This window comes from Natator depressus, chromosome 9 (assembly GCF_965152275.1).
Source record: "Natator depressus isolate rNatDep1 chromosome 9, rNatDep2.hap1, whole genome shotgun sequence".
Classification (NCBI taxonomy): domain Eukaryota; kingdom Metazoa; phylum Chordata; order Testudines; family Cheloniidae; genus Natator; species Natator depressus.
In genome coordinates this window covers 99741402-99758892 of record NC_134242.1, presented here as the reverse complement: position 1 = coordinate 99758892, position 17491 = coordinate 99741402, and the positions used below count along the sequence as shown (strand labels likewise).

The window sequence follows — 17491 nt, the reverse complement described above, 5'->3', positions numbered from 1 at the left end:
ATTCCTTTCATTCTAGTCCAAGATCTTTTCTAGGCAGATATTGCTATTTATGTCACAATGTGCCACTAAACTAAGGGTTTCTCATAAACACACACACAGCTCTTCTATAGCACTTTTCATCAGTAGATCTCAAAGCACTTCATAAAGAAGGTCACTATCGTTATCCCCTGAAACTGAGGCACAGGGAAGTGACCTGGCCAAGGTCACCCAGCAAGCCAGTTGCAGAGCCAGGAATGGAACACAGGTCTCCCAACTCCTATTTCACTGCTCTAACTACTAGGCTTTCTAGATAACCCAAAAAGTAAATGCTGACATATCTTGTCTGTGATTATTAATAAGTATATTAATCAATAAAGTGATTAGTATACCTGTGGCACGCCCAATTTTTTACAAGCATCTAGAAAGTTTTCAACATTTCTTCTGCACTTTGCCATACTGAGTTTAGGCTGTAAAGATAGGATGTTAGATCTTTGTTACGCATTTATAAAAGGACTTTATAATTATGATGCAAATTCAGTAACAGTTGTATTAGAAACAAGCAAAGTTAGAAAACTAATTTAAGGACATAGTACATAACAGACTGCTAAACCCTTGAGCCTTAATGTAGCACCAAATACTTGTTTATTGCATCCTGAAATAAAATGAAAATTGATACTATAACCATTTAAAACAGCGAAGATAATTCACAGTTTTCTAGTGCTGAATTCCAACAGTTTGCTTTCACTTCGGATAGAATAAAAAGGATGTAGAGCTGACTCACCACTGCTGGTGATGGTACATGAATACTTGCAACAGAGCGTGGCCTTATGTGATTGGCTAAATGGCAAAGAACAACCCCATCCATCAATGCTGCTCCAATGTCATCTGGCAAAATGACTTTTAACCTCGATTCAAGATTCTGTAAAACAGAAGAAGAGCCCATAGTACATGCTATTCTTCTTCTACTCTGGGGGTCATACCCACACAGACACACCCAGAGATGGTTGGAGTGAAAACATATTTTGCAGAGGTGGGGTGTCAGCCATCCGACAAGTGATAATTGAGTGGTGAGGGATGGAAGTACCTACGCTTGTGTAGCAAGAGAGTTGGAGGAAGGAAGAAGTGCTGTTCACCACACAAATTACAAGCCTTCATGGAAAAAGGGGCAGGAAGCACACTAGATTAATCATCTTAGGAGCTGTGCTTCTCCTAAACAGCTTAACTGGACATGAGCAAATTGCTACTACAGCAGGAGATGGAGCTGCTATCATGGTATTATATAGGATATGGATTCAGTGTTTAAGTGACATCTCTGTACATTATGTGCCCTTTACATGTGTGCAGCCTCTGATGACGTGCAGCTGGGAATCTGAGGATGAATTAAAAAATATAACTAACACATCATCAAGAAGAACTGACTGTTCTAAGTTTGTTATTTAACCATTATTTAGTAGCTGCATAAAAAAAGTTAACCTTTTTTAAATAATTAAGAATGTAACTTACAAAATGATTTTCAGAATAGAGGCATATAGGAAAACATTTCTTCAAAACACTGAAATTTAAATCCAACATGGCATTATTCACACTCTTTTCAGCTAAGGTCCTTCCCCCAAAGCATGTCTGATGATTCAGGGATGATGATTCAAAACCCAGGGCCAACTCTTCAGGTACATGCCAGAATGCACAGCTCACTAGTCAAGAGGTGGGCACCATTCTCTTTGTGCCATGTTACAGTAGCATTTGGCTCTCAAGGGTCAAACGTATGGCCCAGATTGACATGGTGTAGGGGTATTCCAGCTGCACCCCCTTTCCTACCCTGGTAGGAGAGATGTGTTACATACAACCTTCTAAAGTGGAGTTACAATACTGCAGTTATCACCCTTGCACTGCCCGGGCCACGTAGACAGGTTTTATAACAAGTACATGCTGTTGGTGCAAAGAAAAGCAAGCACACAAGGGTGTGGCCCCACCAGTTTGAGCCTAAACAGCAAGTCATGGGCACGTACATTGCGAAGATGTCTTATTTGTTCCCTTTCTTCCCTTAAATGCTCCATTTTCCTCCTCATTGTAAATCCAGGGTCCACTACCCCATAGTCCTGGCGAGAGGAACGGCTGAAAGCTGTGATAAAACAGACAGCTGTCAATATTTGGAACACCCCCACTATGGGAAAAAAAATCCATCAGTAAAGATAAAAGAAGAAGATCATAGTTATTGAAATGTTAAGCAGAACAAGTATGTTTCAATGCTATAAAGTGACTACAATAGCATGAGGCTCAATGGGCTAGCAGCAACATGTAGTCTCTAGGTGTTAAAGGGAAGCACATTGGCTCTTCCTTCAAATGTCTGCATTTGTGCCTGGAAATTAGGTAAGTAGCAAATCTGTCTGGGTACACAACTATGCTTTCGTTTTTGACAGGTTATACCATACTGGTTTTAGAAAATATCTATTCTTACAGCTTTTTACTGTAGCCCAGCATAAAACTGTTGTGGAAGGAACTCCCCTGAATTTTTTAAAAACCATAAATTATTAAAATAAATATTTAAAAGTAGGTCATGGGAGAAAGTTTATGAACCCACAAGTTACGAGTATGAATTTTCTTATTGACCAAACCTTCATAATGCTGCACTGCTGCAATGGAAAGGACAACGTTAAGCATTCTAGTTTGCATTTGGTTTATCACTCTCCACTATCAAAAACCTTTGCAGGTGACTATTTTATTATTTGATTATCCTCATACTTGCAAATACCAATATCTTTGCAGTGTTTAACTTGGAAGAATTTTCATAATATTTAGAAATATTGTAACTTATTACACTTTTAAGTTTAATTCTTGTGAAAACACATTGAAAGAGGAAAGAATCTAGACATCCCCAATAGTGAGTATTTTATGTAACTTGTTCCTAATGCCAACACTGCATGCTACACATAAAAAATGTGTATTCTCGTCTTAATCACTGAGTCTATGGAAATACCCAAAGCATAAACTTCTTAAAAGGTGGAACTCTTTTTATAACACACTGTACATGAGAGTGAACTGTCCACAGAGATACAATAAATGACCAACTGCAGAATGCATTTTGATACTGAGTGCTTACAAGCTAGTCTAAACAAGAACAAATTTGTTAAGATAGCAAAAGATTGACCTGATGCATACTGTACAGAGGTACAGCAAGTTTTTCCTAATGAGCTCAGAAACTCCCACATGTTCAAGTGAAATTCCTCATTGTTTGGCCAAGGCGGTATTTCTTAACTATACTTTAAATAGTTAATATAGAACATGCATATGACTGATGCAAATCTCAGAAAATAACACTAACTAAAAATGTGTAGCCTTGCTTCCTAGTCTTCAGAAAATTAAGGTCTGCTTTAAATAACAATCTTTTACGAGGAGTTAGCAGCTCTCTGGAAGTGGCAAGGGTATGGCAGCCTCAGTGTGCTGAGCTTAATGATGTTTGGCAAACTCTGAAACCCCACATATTATTTCAATGGACAAGAGCCTGCCCCTCTGTGAAACTCCCAACCATTGATTGCCAAAGGCAGTTCTGCATTGTTCCCCCCCCCCAACCCAGAGGATGGCCAAAGACACAAAAGAGAAATAAACAGAGCCCTGCAAATCCGCAGATATTTGCTTTATATCCCCGGATATCTGCATCTGCGGATATTCGGACCATTTTTGCTGATCTGCGCAGGGCTCTAGAAATCAATGTAGCAAATAACTGCAATTTCAGGACAGTGCAGTTATGAGCTTGTCAGAGCATCTAGCCACGCCTCTTCCAACTGTGCATTTGCCAGAAGTCAATCATGGGCACTGTACTATGCAGTGGCCCCTCCCCTTCTATTTGTTCCAAAGAGTCCCAGTATCACATCTCTGCTGTCCTAATCTTCAGCTCCAATGTGGGAAGCAAGATGTGCTGTGGCATACTGTATTAGAAAGCACCACCTTACCTGATCTCGGTTTGAGACCAAACGGACCGTGAGAGTTACTGTCTGTCCTTTCATAGTCCTGTTAAAGAGAGAGAATGTATCAAGTTTTCTGCAATTTTCTCCAATTCTTGATGAAAAATTAAAAAAAAAAAGTTTTCACGCCCTAAACTTTTCTTTCCATGATGACAATGTTTATTTTGATCATATTTACAGAACATGAGAACCTGCTTTAACTTAGTTGAAAAGCTATAACGATGGGGAAGACATTAAAATAAGAAAGCAGCGAATGAAGACTCACCATCCGCAGATGAGAGAAAGACATAAGCCTCTTCTAGGCACAAAAGTGGCACAAGTTTAACTCAAATCTGTTTTTAAATCAACTTAAACTAGTGCAAGCCTCTGCGTGGACACATTTATAAGCTAGCTGTGAACACTAAGTGTGATCCCAGCCTTTGTGTGGATAATGTAACTAAATCTCTGTAAAAGCCAATGCTAGTTAACTTGGTGCTACTTGTGTGTGCAAGCAAGGCCAGAACCACTTACAGAACAATGGGAAATGACAGCATGGGTAGGTTATTGTACAATGAGCAGCTTGCAGGTAGACAGCCACTAATCCAAGGCTGTCTCTCCTCTGCTGGGACAGTACAAACCAAGATCTGGTATGGACACCCTTTGCAGCTCAAATGGGGCGGGGGGTAGGGGGAAATAGACCCAGGAGGGATTATCTTTCTGTTTTCAAGAAGAAATTACTTTCAGCAGCTGGGACAGTGGCCTTTCCCATCCCAAAAGGTGGCGAACGGAAACTAACTCCTCAGTCTCCTGATGTGCTTCAGATCCCTGATGTGCTTGGAATCCTCTCCCAGCCCCCTCCGCTGTATACAGGAGACTTTTCCTCATGCCACACCCTTGTGATCCCCATCTGACAGTGGGTGGAAACCTTCAGCTTCATTGGGTGTCTTTTTTCTTGGGTCAGTACTGTAATGCAGCTGACAGCCAGGGAAACAACATGGGCAGGCCACAAAGCGTTTTCCTTCCTAACCTTCAAACAGCCAGAGAACCACACTGCCCAGGTAAAAGATGCATAAGGGAGTCACGACTGTGGGGATGAAACCCCTTAAACTAGAGGGGGGCCCTTCACAATTCTGGCTCCTCTAGGTCCTAAACCATAACTTGTTTTTAAAACTCTCTGAAATGTTACACATGGAGGTAGCTAACACTCTGTCTCTGTTCAATATGATAGCTATGATTTCTCTCTTCCAAAGTAGCTATTTTCACCAGCTACAATAAGAGAGGCAGAAAACAAATGCTGCTTTCTTATACACCAACCTTTAAAAAAAAAAAAAAAATCAGAGGGAGTGAGAGATTTGATGGTAGTGGAGGCAGGACAAGTTAAGGAAGTTAACAAGGAATCTGTCCTTGATTCCTACTTATTTCTGCTTTTAAATGATTTCACAACTGCACAATATTTCAATTCCTCTTTCAAAGCAAAGCCTATTGATGAACATTTTCTGATTTGTCCAAGAGTTACATGTTTTTGCACAGTGAACCACAATGAAAACAAATTAGCACACACAGAAAATGTTCACTGAAAGAAAAAAAAACCACAAACTTGTACCTCAGATGATACAGGAGACTGTGGGGACACATTAGTATTATCACTGTCTTGCTAAAAAGAAATCAAAGAGATGAAATTATAAAATGAAAATTATGATTTTGAATAGGTATAATATGAAATTATGAAAATGCATACGAAAGACATGACACATGCAACATTTCTTCCTCAAGTGTCAGGCAAAGTGGTAGTGACTACATCAAAAAAATTGCAAATCAACTAAATACACATGTACAACAGCCATAATTTGACAAAGGGTATTTCCTGTTGTAAAACATCTTTATCTTGAACACCTCAATACACGGTAAAATGTTTTAAGTCTATTATTCATTAAATACATTTCAATTTGATATATTTCATTTTCAAGCTAATGTTATTTTAAAATATAGTCCTTTCATTTAGTTGTAAAATGTTTAAATCACAGAGCAGACCTTTATCTATAAACATTATTTCGGAAAAGACTGGAACTAGTTACTGCAGTTTTCCTTTAAAGACGGTCACAAAAATAGAATGCAAGTTGTCACTGGATCTTTCTTTGAGATCCAGCTTTTTCTACACTATAGAACAAATTTTCTCCAGATTTTAACTTTAGATGCATCTACTAATTCACACTTGAGTAACTATAGCAGTTGAACTGGTAACTGCGAATAATCCAAAGGATTGCTTTTGGTGTTTCCACATTGTTAAAGGACAAAAAAAGGTAAAGAAAGAATATTTCAGCCACCCTGACCTTGCAAATGGACAGGTAACGGACAACATTATGGTTTGCCAGTGGTTTCGCTTTAAATATTTCCAACAAGGAACGAAAAACAAGACAAAAAAAATGAGGGTAAAAAAAATGAATTTCAAAAATAACATTAACTCTACCGTTACAATATTCCAGACTTTCAAATGCTAAGCATGAATGAATATGGTATTAGCTAGAGCCGTCAATTAAATCACAGTTAACTCACATGATTAAGTAAAAAAAATTAATGGCGATTAATCGCAATTTTAATCGCACTGTTAAACAATAGAATACCAATTTATTAAATATTTTGGATGTTTTTCTACATATTCAAATATATTGATTTCTATTACAACTCAATACAAAGTGCACAGTGCTCACTTCATATTATTTTTATTATAAATATTTGCACTGTAAAAATGATAAAAACAGTATTTTTCAATTCACCTCATACAAGTACTCTCTATATCGTGAAAGTGCAACTTACAAATGTAGATTTTTTTTTTTTTTGGTTACATAAAACTCCACTCGAAAACAAAACCGTGTAAAACTTTAGAGCCCACAAGTCCACTCAGTCCTACTTCTTGTTCAAGCAATCACTAAGAAAAACAAGTTTGTTTACATTTACAGGAGATAATGCTGCCCACTTCTTATTTACAATGCCACCTGAAAGTGAGAACAGGCATTTGCATGGCACTTTTGTAGCCGGCATTGCAAGGTATCTATGTGCCAGATATGCTAAACATTCATATGCCCCTTCATGCTTTGGCCACCATTTCAGAGGACTTGCTTCCATGCTGATGACACTCGTTAAAAAAATGCGTTAATTAAATTTGTGACTGAACTCCATGGGGGAGAATTGTACATCTCCTGCCCTGTTTTACATGCATTCTGCCATATATTTCATGTTCTAGCAGTCTTGGATGATGACCCAGTACATTGTTTTAAGAACACTTTCACGGCAGATTTGACAAAATGCAAAGAAGGTACCAATGTGAGATTTCTAAAGATAGCTATAGCACTCGACCGAAGGTTTAAAAATCTGAAGTGCCTTTCAAATCTAAGAGGGATGAGATGTGGAGCATACTTTCAGAAGTCTTAAAAGAGCAACACTCTGATGTGGAAACTGCACAACCCGAACAACCAAAAAAGAAAATCAACCTTCTCCTGGTGGCATCTGACTCAGATAATGAAAATGGACATGCGTTGGTCTGCACTGCTTTGGATCATTACTGAGCAGAACCTGTCATCAGCATGGACGCATGTCTTCTGGAAGGGTAGTTGAAGCATCAAGGGACATATGAATCTTTAGTGCATCTGGCACGTAAATATCTTGCAACGCCGGCTACAACAGCGCCATGCGAACGCCTGTTCTCACTTTCAGGTGACACTGTAAACAAGAAGTAGGCAGCATTATCTCCTGCAAATGTAAACAAACTTGTCTGTGCGATTGGCTGAACAAGAAATAGGGCTGAGTGGACTTGCAGGCTCTAAAGTTTTACATTGTTTTGTTTTTGAATGCAGTTTTTTTGTACATAATTCTACATTTGTAAGTTCAAAGTTTCATGATAAAGAGATTGCACTACAGTACTTGTAGTAGGTGAATTGAAAAATACTATTTTTTGTTTTTTATGGTGCAAATATTTGTAATAAAAAATATAAAGTGAGCACTGCACACTTTATAATTGAAATCAATACTTGAAAATGTAGAAAACATCCAAAAATATTTAAATAAATGGCATTTATTATTAACAGCGTGATTAATCGTGTGATTAATCACGATTAATTTTTTTAATCTCGACAGCCCTAGTATTAGCATTTCATGCTGATGGATGCTATGGAAATAATATGGTGCAAAAAGCATAAGGAAATATTAACAGGCTTTTTGTGGAAGAGTCACTTCATCTGAAGTACCTAAGATTGTGTACAGTATATATATAGCAGTGTATATATTGCCTTTGTTCAATTTAATATCTGAACTATTACTAGTTCGGTACTATACTGGTACTAAAGTGTAAAAATCCCCCACAGGCTTCATTGTCTCATTGTTTCCTTGTGTTCCCATCTGTCTGTATGCAACTGTTGTCTCTTGCTTTATACTTAGATTGTAAGGTCTTTGGGGGCATGGACAGTCTCCTTGTTATGTTTCTACAGCACCTAGCACAGCATGATCCTGGTCCCTGACTAGGTTCCTAGGTGCTACAGTAATACAAACAAAACGAATTTTCTGAAGTATTTTTTACCACTATCATGTCTCACCTCATCATTTTCATTTCCACTTGAACTCTTTCTGGAAGACTTATACTGCAAAACAGAAACAAGTTTTGTTTTTTAAACAGGAAACATGGGTTTCATTTGTAACAAATGGAATCTCTATCAGTCAAATTGCCAGATAGGCATCATTCAGTAAACGTTTTTAAATAGTGAAGGGCTCGGGGCTGGGAGTTAGCACTTTCTAGTCCTGACTGTCACTGACTCCTGACGTGATCCCAAGCAGGTCACGTTACTTACCTTTGTCCATCCACATTACTTACCTATGTAACAGGGCTGCTGCCAAGCTCGCAGTGCTGCAGAAGTAAAAACAAAAGATTACTCACCTTGTGAAATAACAGTTGTTCTTTGAGAGGCATGTCCCTATGGGTGCTTCACATCAGGTGCACATGCACCTCTCCAGCCCTTGATCAGAGATTTTCCATTAGCAGTGTCCATTTGGCCCGCTCATGCCCTCTATACAACCTCGTGCCACACTCTGAGGACCTATAGGGCTATACGGGCAAACTGCCCTCAATTCTTCTGTATCTGAATGACTAACAAGAACAGTTTGAAGCAGAGAGGAAGGAAGGCAGTAGTGAAGCACCCATAGGGACACGCATCTTGAACTACAGTTACTGCATAATTACTTCTTTGAGTAGTGTCCTTATGGGTGCTCCACTTCAGGTGACACCCAAGCAGTATGCTTACTAGGAGGGAGCGAGCTTCGGAATCAAGTCCAAGACTGAAGACAGGACAGCAGAACCAAGTGCTGCATCAGATCTGATGGCGTGGACTAATGCATAGAGTTGAGAAAGGTATGCACTGAAGCCCATGCAGCAGCTCTGCAGATCTCAGATGCTGGAATATTTTTGAGTAATACTGTGGAAGTTGCTTGTGATCTTGTAGAGTGTGCTACAGTCCTTTGGGGAGGCAAAGCACCAGCTGCATCATACCAAGCACTAATACAGCCAGAAATCCATCTCAGTAGTCTCCATGAAGAGATTATGTACTTCTTTGACCTTTCAGCAATGGAGATAGAGAGTCTAGGTGATTTCCGAAATTGTTTAGTCTTATCCATATAAAAGGCCAATGTACATCATACAAACAACATTTGAAGGGAAAGCTCCTGCTGAGATTTATGTGGTTTAGGAAAAAACACTGGTTAAGACGGAAATTCGACAGCATCTCAGGTAAGAACTTTGGGTGCAGTCACAGAGACCTTGTCCTGGAAAAATATTGTGTGGGGGTCTACCATCAAGGCTCCAATTTCTCCAACCCTGAGAGCTGACGTGATATCTACTAGAAAGGCCATCTTCATAGATAAGTGAAGCAAGGAGCAGGTCGCCATAGATTAAAACGGAGGTCCCATAAGGTATCTGAGTACCCAGTTGAGATTTGAAGTCTGAGCAGGATCCTTAACCTGTGGGTGAAGATTACCCAGACCTTAATAAATCTCGATGACATTGGGTGCACAAAAACAGAAAATCCCTCGAGAGGGAAATGAACAGCTGATACTGCAGTGAGATGAACTTTAATAGAGCTAAGTGATAGGCCTGATTTGTTAAATCCAGCAGATAATCGAACATGGCTGATGGAGGAGACGTTTCAGGCAGCGATGGTGACACCAGCTGTTGAACCTCTTCCATTTCTGAAGGTAAATAATTAGACTTAACTCCCTTTTACTGTTTAATAATATTTGTACTCCTGTCAAGAAGGTGGATTCTAATCCCATGAACCAACTAGGAGCCATGCCTGGAGATGGAGGACCTGTAGGTGGAGGTGAAGCACATGATCTGCATCCTGGGAGAGGAGTTGAGGGACCATTGGAAGCTTGCGCACCAGTTGGATACACAGGTGAAGCAGGTAAAGATACCAAACTTGTGTCGGTCAGGTCGGTACTACAAGGATAACCCTGGTCTTGTTTTGCCTGATCTTGTTCATCACTCTTAGCATTAGTAGTGTTGGAGTGAATGTGTAGAACAGGTCCTCTGTCCAAGGAAGCAGAAAGGTGTCTCCCAAAGAGAGGCGACTTAGACCTCCTCTTCAGCAGAATAAGGGAAACTTCCTGTTGGTGGATGTGGTGAACAGATCCATCTGTGGAAGTCCCCATCTCTGAAATATTCCATGAAGGATTTGAGAGTCCAACTCCCATTCGTAGTCCTGGGAGGAGCGCCTGCTGAGCAACAGGCTTTGACATTTTGGACTCCAGGAAAGCAGCTGATATCTGAATCCGATTGGCTATACAGCAGTTCCATAATTTTATAGCTTCGGGGTACTGGGAAGGGGATATTGCTCCTTCCTGTTTGCTGATATAGAACCACATTATCTGTAAGTGATTCTGATGGATTTACCCTTGATAAGGCATCAGAACTCTAGAGGAATATCTTGGACTTCTTTACATTTAGCTGGAGACCCAATTCTGGAAGAGGGAGAGAGCTGTCTGGGTGGAAATTAGCACTCCTTTGTAAGAAAGACTAAAACTGCTTCTTACTGAAGATAAGCAACCACCACCACTTGTAGTAGAAAGAAAGCCTGAGACAAGAGGCCTTGTATCAGAAGCCCAATATGAGGCCTAAGACTTCAACAAAAATAGTGGTCAAGCCTTGCTAATATAAAGCAAAGTTAGCGGAAGTCAGGCTCTGCCTGTGTGCAGCCTCACAGAACCTGGCAAGAACAGGGCTGGTATTGCAGAAACATGTACACTCCTAAGTGCTAAGCACAGGACACTCATGCAAGCACATCCCAGAAGGGTGGTACCAGAACACCCCAACACCATGTATGGTAGGAACACACTCCCCGAAGATGTTGCAAGGATACACTGACCTCCTCTTAGAGATAAGGTCAGGATGACAGTGTGATGAACAGAGATGTTTTGATCAAACCAACCTGTACAAGGTAATGGGTGGTAAACCACATCAGGGAGCAGTAACTAACGACGTCTGAGGGGCATCACGCAACTTGTCTGTACTGGTGTATAAAGATTGATCTTTAGAGGGAGCGTCTTTCTCTGGCTTAGGGGGCAGTGGAAAGTCCCACCACTGATTGAGCTGGTCCATTGTCATGGGCATCCAGGTGCTAGTGTAACTGCAGACATTGATCCGGGGACCTAGGACCATGATTCGTTGGCAATAAACCTGGCCATGTGCCTTCGCTACTAAACCAAGTCTTGTGGTCTTATTGAGCAGTTCTATCTAGGTCTGCTGTGTCCACTATCTGCGCAGAGCTGGGACAGCACCCTGAAAGAACACACACATGCAGCCAAGATCTGACAACACCACTAAAAGCTTTAAGAACACCTTTGGGGCTGAAGAGAGGTCAAAAGGAAGTACTCGATATTGAAAATGATCCTGGCCCATGACACCGGAGTGCAGGTATTTCCTGTGTATGGGATGTATCACTGTTTGAACCAGTGCTTGCCAATACTAACAATGTCTCCACAGGTGAACAGGAAGAAGGACTGAAGGGTAACAGTGAGGGAATTCCTGCTGCCCCTGTGGTGCATGATGAAGGATGCAAGTAGTGTGCCATGTGAAAGGGAGGATTAAATACTAATAGGGCCAGTCGACTAATCCTAGATAGCTTAAAGGATCTGCCACACTCTGTATCCACGGCATTGGATATAACAAAATACCTGGGTTAACAATTCACCAGCCTGTTAAGGGTACCAAAAATAAAGGAACTGAAGAAAAGTTGTTGGAGAGCAGGGCCAGCACTGGCCATTACCACATAGGGAACTGTCTCCTAGATGGCCGGATCCACCCAGCCCTTATGGAAGTCGTGGGACCCCATCTCACCATTACTCCTTCATAAGAATGGGGAAACAAAGAATCAATGAGAGTCCAAAGACTGGCTCGGACAGGTCATAGCATAATGTTCAGTTTCCTTGTGCCTCTGGGAATCCCTCACTCACAACGAGCTAGAATGGTGACCTCCCTGCCAGTATGGAGGAGAGGTCATGTTACTAAAATAAAAGGTATTGCATATTCCGAGGTCGCTGGGAAAGCGTTGTACCCTAGTGAATGTTGCACCCACTCTAATAAGGAAAGTCTACGTATATGCTCTTATAATGTTCTGACAAATCTGTCTAGGTTCAAAGTGGCCGTCACAGAGCAACTAGGCATCCTGCAGGTCAAACGCCAAAAACCATTAAATTATTAAGGGCAGAATTCAATTGCCTTAATTATGAAACCATTCTTTCTGCAATCTTCTGCCTCACTCACTACACACCTCTAAACTTCTGGAACAAATGAAGCCTGGGACTACAGACAATAGCTTCCTTTACTAGACAATCCTGGTTCATCCCCATGGGGACCATCCTATGCACTGAATGAGGAACGGGTCATATGAGGAAACAGAAGACTGCATCCCTGTTCTTAGCTCAGGCACTCAGACCTAGACCCAGCACAGTCTGCAGCAACCCATAACTGCAATTGCAGGGAAACTCCTGCTCAGCCCTGGGCTGGAGCATGCCCAGTGCAGAGATCACCTTTGGAGCTTCTCGCTGCTAAAACTTAAGATGTCTCTACTGAGCATGTGTGAACTGCAATTTTTCAAAGGCTTATAATTTGGCCAAATTTGGGTAGATTTTCATGGGAACAGCAAAAGGCACATCCTGGACACAAAGGCCACCATCCTGTCAAATGTCAAGTCTCTATTCCAAAGCAGGAGCACTAGAGATTTTTTAAAGAAAGGGTCACCAGAATTTTATAACATGGGCAAAGCAACGTTCTTTGAAATGATAAACATTTTAGTTACAATTAAAAAAAACAAACAAACACCACTCCCCCCCCAAACCACACCAGTTTACGGAAGACACCCGGCATGGAAAATTACAGCCTGACCGTTAAAAATTTGGCCCAAGTTATAAGCTACTGAAAACAGGGTCTTATAATAGCAATGGTAGAGCAACCTTAATAACAGCTTTTCCAGCCCCACCCAAGAGCTATAGCAATTTGAGCTGAAGTTTTTCCATGTTAGGTGTCTACCTCAGTCTGATATATACTAATATTAAATTTCAGCTATAAATGGTTCTAATTTGCAGAAGTGTTCAGCACGCACAGCTGCAACTGAAGTCAACTGGAACTATGCTTTGAACATATATAGTCCCATCAAAGTACAAAGTATGCTGAAAAATCAGAACCTCGGTGTTTTAAGTTGGGCGTCCAAAATTAGAGGAGATGACAATTTTGGCTTTAATCTCTCTATGCTTAAATCCCCCAACCGTAAAATTAGAATAATAATATCACCTAATCTCTCAGGCATATTGTGAAGCTAAATTCATTAAAGTTTGAGAAGCACTCAGATACTATGACGACAGAATCACAGGAAACACCCAATAGAAAATTAATTTTGTATTGGACCTGGGTTTGAATGGTGTACATTAAATGAGATCTGAGGCCACACTGAATGCACAAAACAAAAAGAAATATTGACTAACTATTCACTGTATGTTTTATTCTATTAAAAATTTTTCTCAGTACAATTTTTGCAATTTTGCTGGTCATTTCAGCTAAGGGCCATACAAACGGTTAAACCTGCCAAAAAGCAAATGTGAATGGAAAGCAAAAAAGAAAAAGAAATAATCCTACAATTACAAAATACCAAAACTAGGAAGTACTGTGTGCAACTAGTGCCTTGAGAAAGCCAGACTCCATTCACATAGGTAGCCGACCACACAGAAAGAAGATGAGTAAGATCAATGAGGTATCTCCACAACACCATCTACTCAGAGAGATGGTGTTCAGTAGCCATATACTACTACAGTCATCGTAGTTTTCACAGCCGCAATCACTTTACAGATGACACCACACTGGCTGAGCAAATAAAAATCTTTTCTGAGGAAGCCACTGATTTAACCATGCAAAGAATTCTATCCAGAATGACAATGTGATGGTTAGTTACGAAATGCAGAAATGTATAGCCAGGATGTGTTGCAGTGAGAAAGAAAAGCCCTTTTCACTCGACAGTAATGCCAACATGAGATCTCATATGAGACATATGACGGAAAGCACATCCGTATGTGCAGTGATGTAAACCAAAGCACTACGAGGCTCTACTCAGGTAACATATTGCACAGCAGCCCACCAGTACAAAACAATTCAGAACGCTGAACTCCAAAGTTCAATAAGTATCGACAAGCATATAGACATAGAATCATAGAATATCAGGGCTGGAAGGGACCTCAGGAGGTCATCTAGTCCAACCCCCTGCTCAAAGCAGGACCAATCCCCAATTAAATCATCCCAGCCAGGGCTTTGTCAAGCCTGACCTTAAAACCTTCTAAGGAAGGAGATTCTACCACCTCCCTAGGTAACACATTCCAGTGTTTCACCACCCTCTTGGTGAAAAAGTTTTTCCTAATATCCAACCTAAACCTCCCCCACATAGCTGTCACCTACCATACTCTCATTCTTTAGAGCACACACACACTGAAATAATGTAAAAAGACATCAGGAAATCAAGCATACAGAACGGAATCAACTACATGTGCACAGAAGAACAGGACAAAATGGGCACAGACCACTGTATGAAAGTATGATGCTATATAAGTTAAGCACAAATTCAAAGGTGACACACACATACATGGCTGTCCTAGCTTTTTCTGGTACAACGGGATAAGACAGGGTGGATTAACAGACTACATATCACTGGAACTAGGGTAGACACCGTTACAGCATTAAAAAAGTGCTTTTGCTGGTATAGTTTACTTTGTTCACCAAACTGATATAAGCTATACTGGCAAAAGCCCTTTTTGGCCAGTATAACTGCGTCTGCACTGGGAAGGTTTTGCTGATATAGCTATATTGACAAGGCTTTTAGGTGTAGACAAGGCTTTAGTCTAAACACCACAAGGAGATGAGTTCTGATTCTCAGACAGTTCCCTACCCTTATTGTTCTCAATGTATTATGTGAGGGTAATGGGGGGTGTGTGTGTGCGCGCGCGCGCGTGCACACTGCCGTTAGTTTGGGTACATTTTTCATACTCTGTGATGTGTCCTACTGCAAACTGATATGCCCTTCCAGCTTGACTGTGAATAACTAGTCTCTGGAAATGATTTTCCAACCAGTTATGAACCTTATAATAGCTCCATCAAGACTGTATTTCCCTAGTTTATGTATATTATTTTTTTAAATTTTTTTTATATTTCCCTAGTTTGTGTGCATTTCCCTAGCATGGCTTCATTTACTGGGAGAGCAACCCAACCAGAGCCTGCCGACTGGGGGATACTCAGGAACATATGCTGAAAATCCTGGACTTCTTCTAAGGAGATTCTGAGCTGTTCTACCTCTCTCCTTAACAGCTCCTGGAACAGTCTATGATTGTCCAATGGAGAGGGAGAGGCTGGGGCATCCACCTCATCAAGAGCAAAGGACAATATCCCTGTCAGAACCAGTGGTATCGATGGATCCTGCTTATCTTCCCCTTCTTCCACGGACAGGGGTGGGGAGGGATCTCCCCTCCTAGAAGGTCTAGGAGAGGATCTACTTTTATGTTTGAGTGCACCCCTTACTCTCATCAGGGGGCCCAGCCAAAGAGTCCTTACCTGTCCCCCTCTCTGCTCCAGAGTCACATATAGTACTAGGGGACACACTCCTTGCCAATTCTGGATGATGTACCGAGAGGTCTCCCCAGCCTGGGCCTGACTGGAGCCCTGCTGTACTCCATAAGGTGCTTCCGAAGCCAAAGATATCGCAGAAAAGCACAGCAGATATTGCATTTAATGGAGATATGAGCTTCTCCGAGGCAGTAGAGGCAGTAATGGTTATCGTCGCTGGCCAAAAAAGGAGCAAGGGGAGGAGACATGGTTTTTGAAACCTGGTATCCTAGACATAATCTAAGTCCCATGCTGGGAGATTGGAAAGATTATAACGAAGTATCAGCTCTGGACATTGGAGGATTCTGCCTCAGGCCATGCGGTGCTAAGAAAGAGGCAGTCTGTCAGCCTCACCCCTTATATCCTCAGTGTGGAGCACAGGGGCACAGGTGTGGACTGACGGACACGATTTGCAATAATTCTCCGGTTTCAGGAGGATGGAGCATATATGTATTCACAGTTGACTATACAGAGGCACCGGCACTCAAAGAAGAAATGTGCTATTGGATTCAGTTTATTTAGACCTGCTGTCACACTGGTAAAGCGGTCACACCTTTACAGCTAGTAGGGCTAATCTGAAACTTCTCAAAAAACACCACAACTATCTCCAGAAGTTGGGGGGAAAAACTGACGCCTGCTCTGTTGCCTGTGATCTTGTGCCTGTTTTGCATCATGCAGAGACTGACATCTTGTGACCGTTCGTGCACATTGCAAACAAAGGGAAACAATTTCAGAGTATTTCCTCTCTCTCACCCTCACGTTAGAGCAGTAAGACAGTTACTAAATCAACCAGGTAAGGGTGATATTAGCATACTGTACTAGGATATGGCAACTGATTTAAGATGTACTATACATCTTTCTCAGACTCTGCAAAAATACCAAATTGAGCATAAACATTTGTTTAAAATAGTTTTGAATATTTTTTTGTGGTTTTAAGCCTGAGGCGTGGGGAAGAGGAGAAGAAATGATGGATGTTTGGAAGGATTCTAGGTTAGGTTTTATTCTCTGCCTTCAGAACACAGCTTTAAGTTTACATTTTCTATTGAAGATAAGAGGAATAATAAGCATTTCCTCACTCAGCCAAATGTTTCCAGTTTTCCTGCACTCTCAAATTGTCCTGGAAGCATATGTATTAATCTAACAGGATTGAACCAAACACAGAATATAGCTCACATGCAAGTTAGAAGAGAAAGCCCCTTCATTTAGTTACCCAAGAAACCCACCTGTGTATCTTGCAAACGAGAAATAAAGTCCATAGTATTTTAATATTTCATGCTAAAACACAGTATTTCAAAATAGTGTTTGTTAATATGTATTTAATTAGATGATACACACACATTTACTTCTATAAATTGCAGCAGACCGTGAACCAGAAGATAAATTTATCAGTTTGTATCAC

General features: G+C 40.8%; 1 protein-coding gene across 2 annotated transcripts in view; it reads right to left on the bottom strand.

The window, feature by feature from the left end:
* LRCH2 (leucine rich repeats and calponin homology domain containing 2) overlaps positions 1 to 17491 on the bottom strand; it is an 89198-nt gene that overhangs the window by 15164 nt on the left and 56543 nt on the right. For both annotated transcript variants that reach the window (XM_074962784.1, XM_074962783.1), the window contains 6 exons: positions 8504 to 8548; positions 5521 to 5571; positions 3927 to 3984; positions 1986 to 2098; positions 761 to 898; positions 369 to 446 (listed from right to left, as the gene is read on the bottom strand). In XM_074962784.1, the coding sequence (XP_074818885.1) occupies positions 369 to 446; positions 761 to 898; positions 1986 to 2098; positions 3927 to 3984; positions 5521 to 5571; positions 8504 to 8548 (483 nt within the window). The remainder of the gene's footprint in view (positions 1 to 368; positions 447 to 760; positions 899 to 1985; positions 2099 to 3926; positions 3985 to 5520; positions 5572 to 8503; positions 8549 to 17491) is intronic.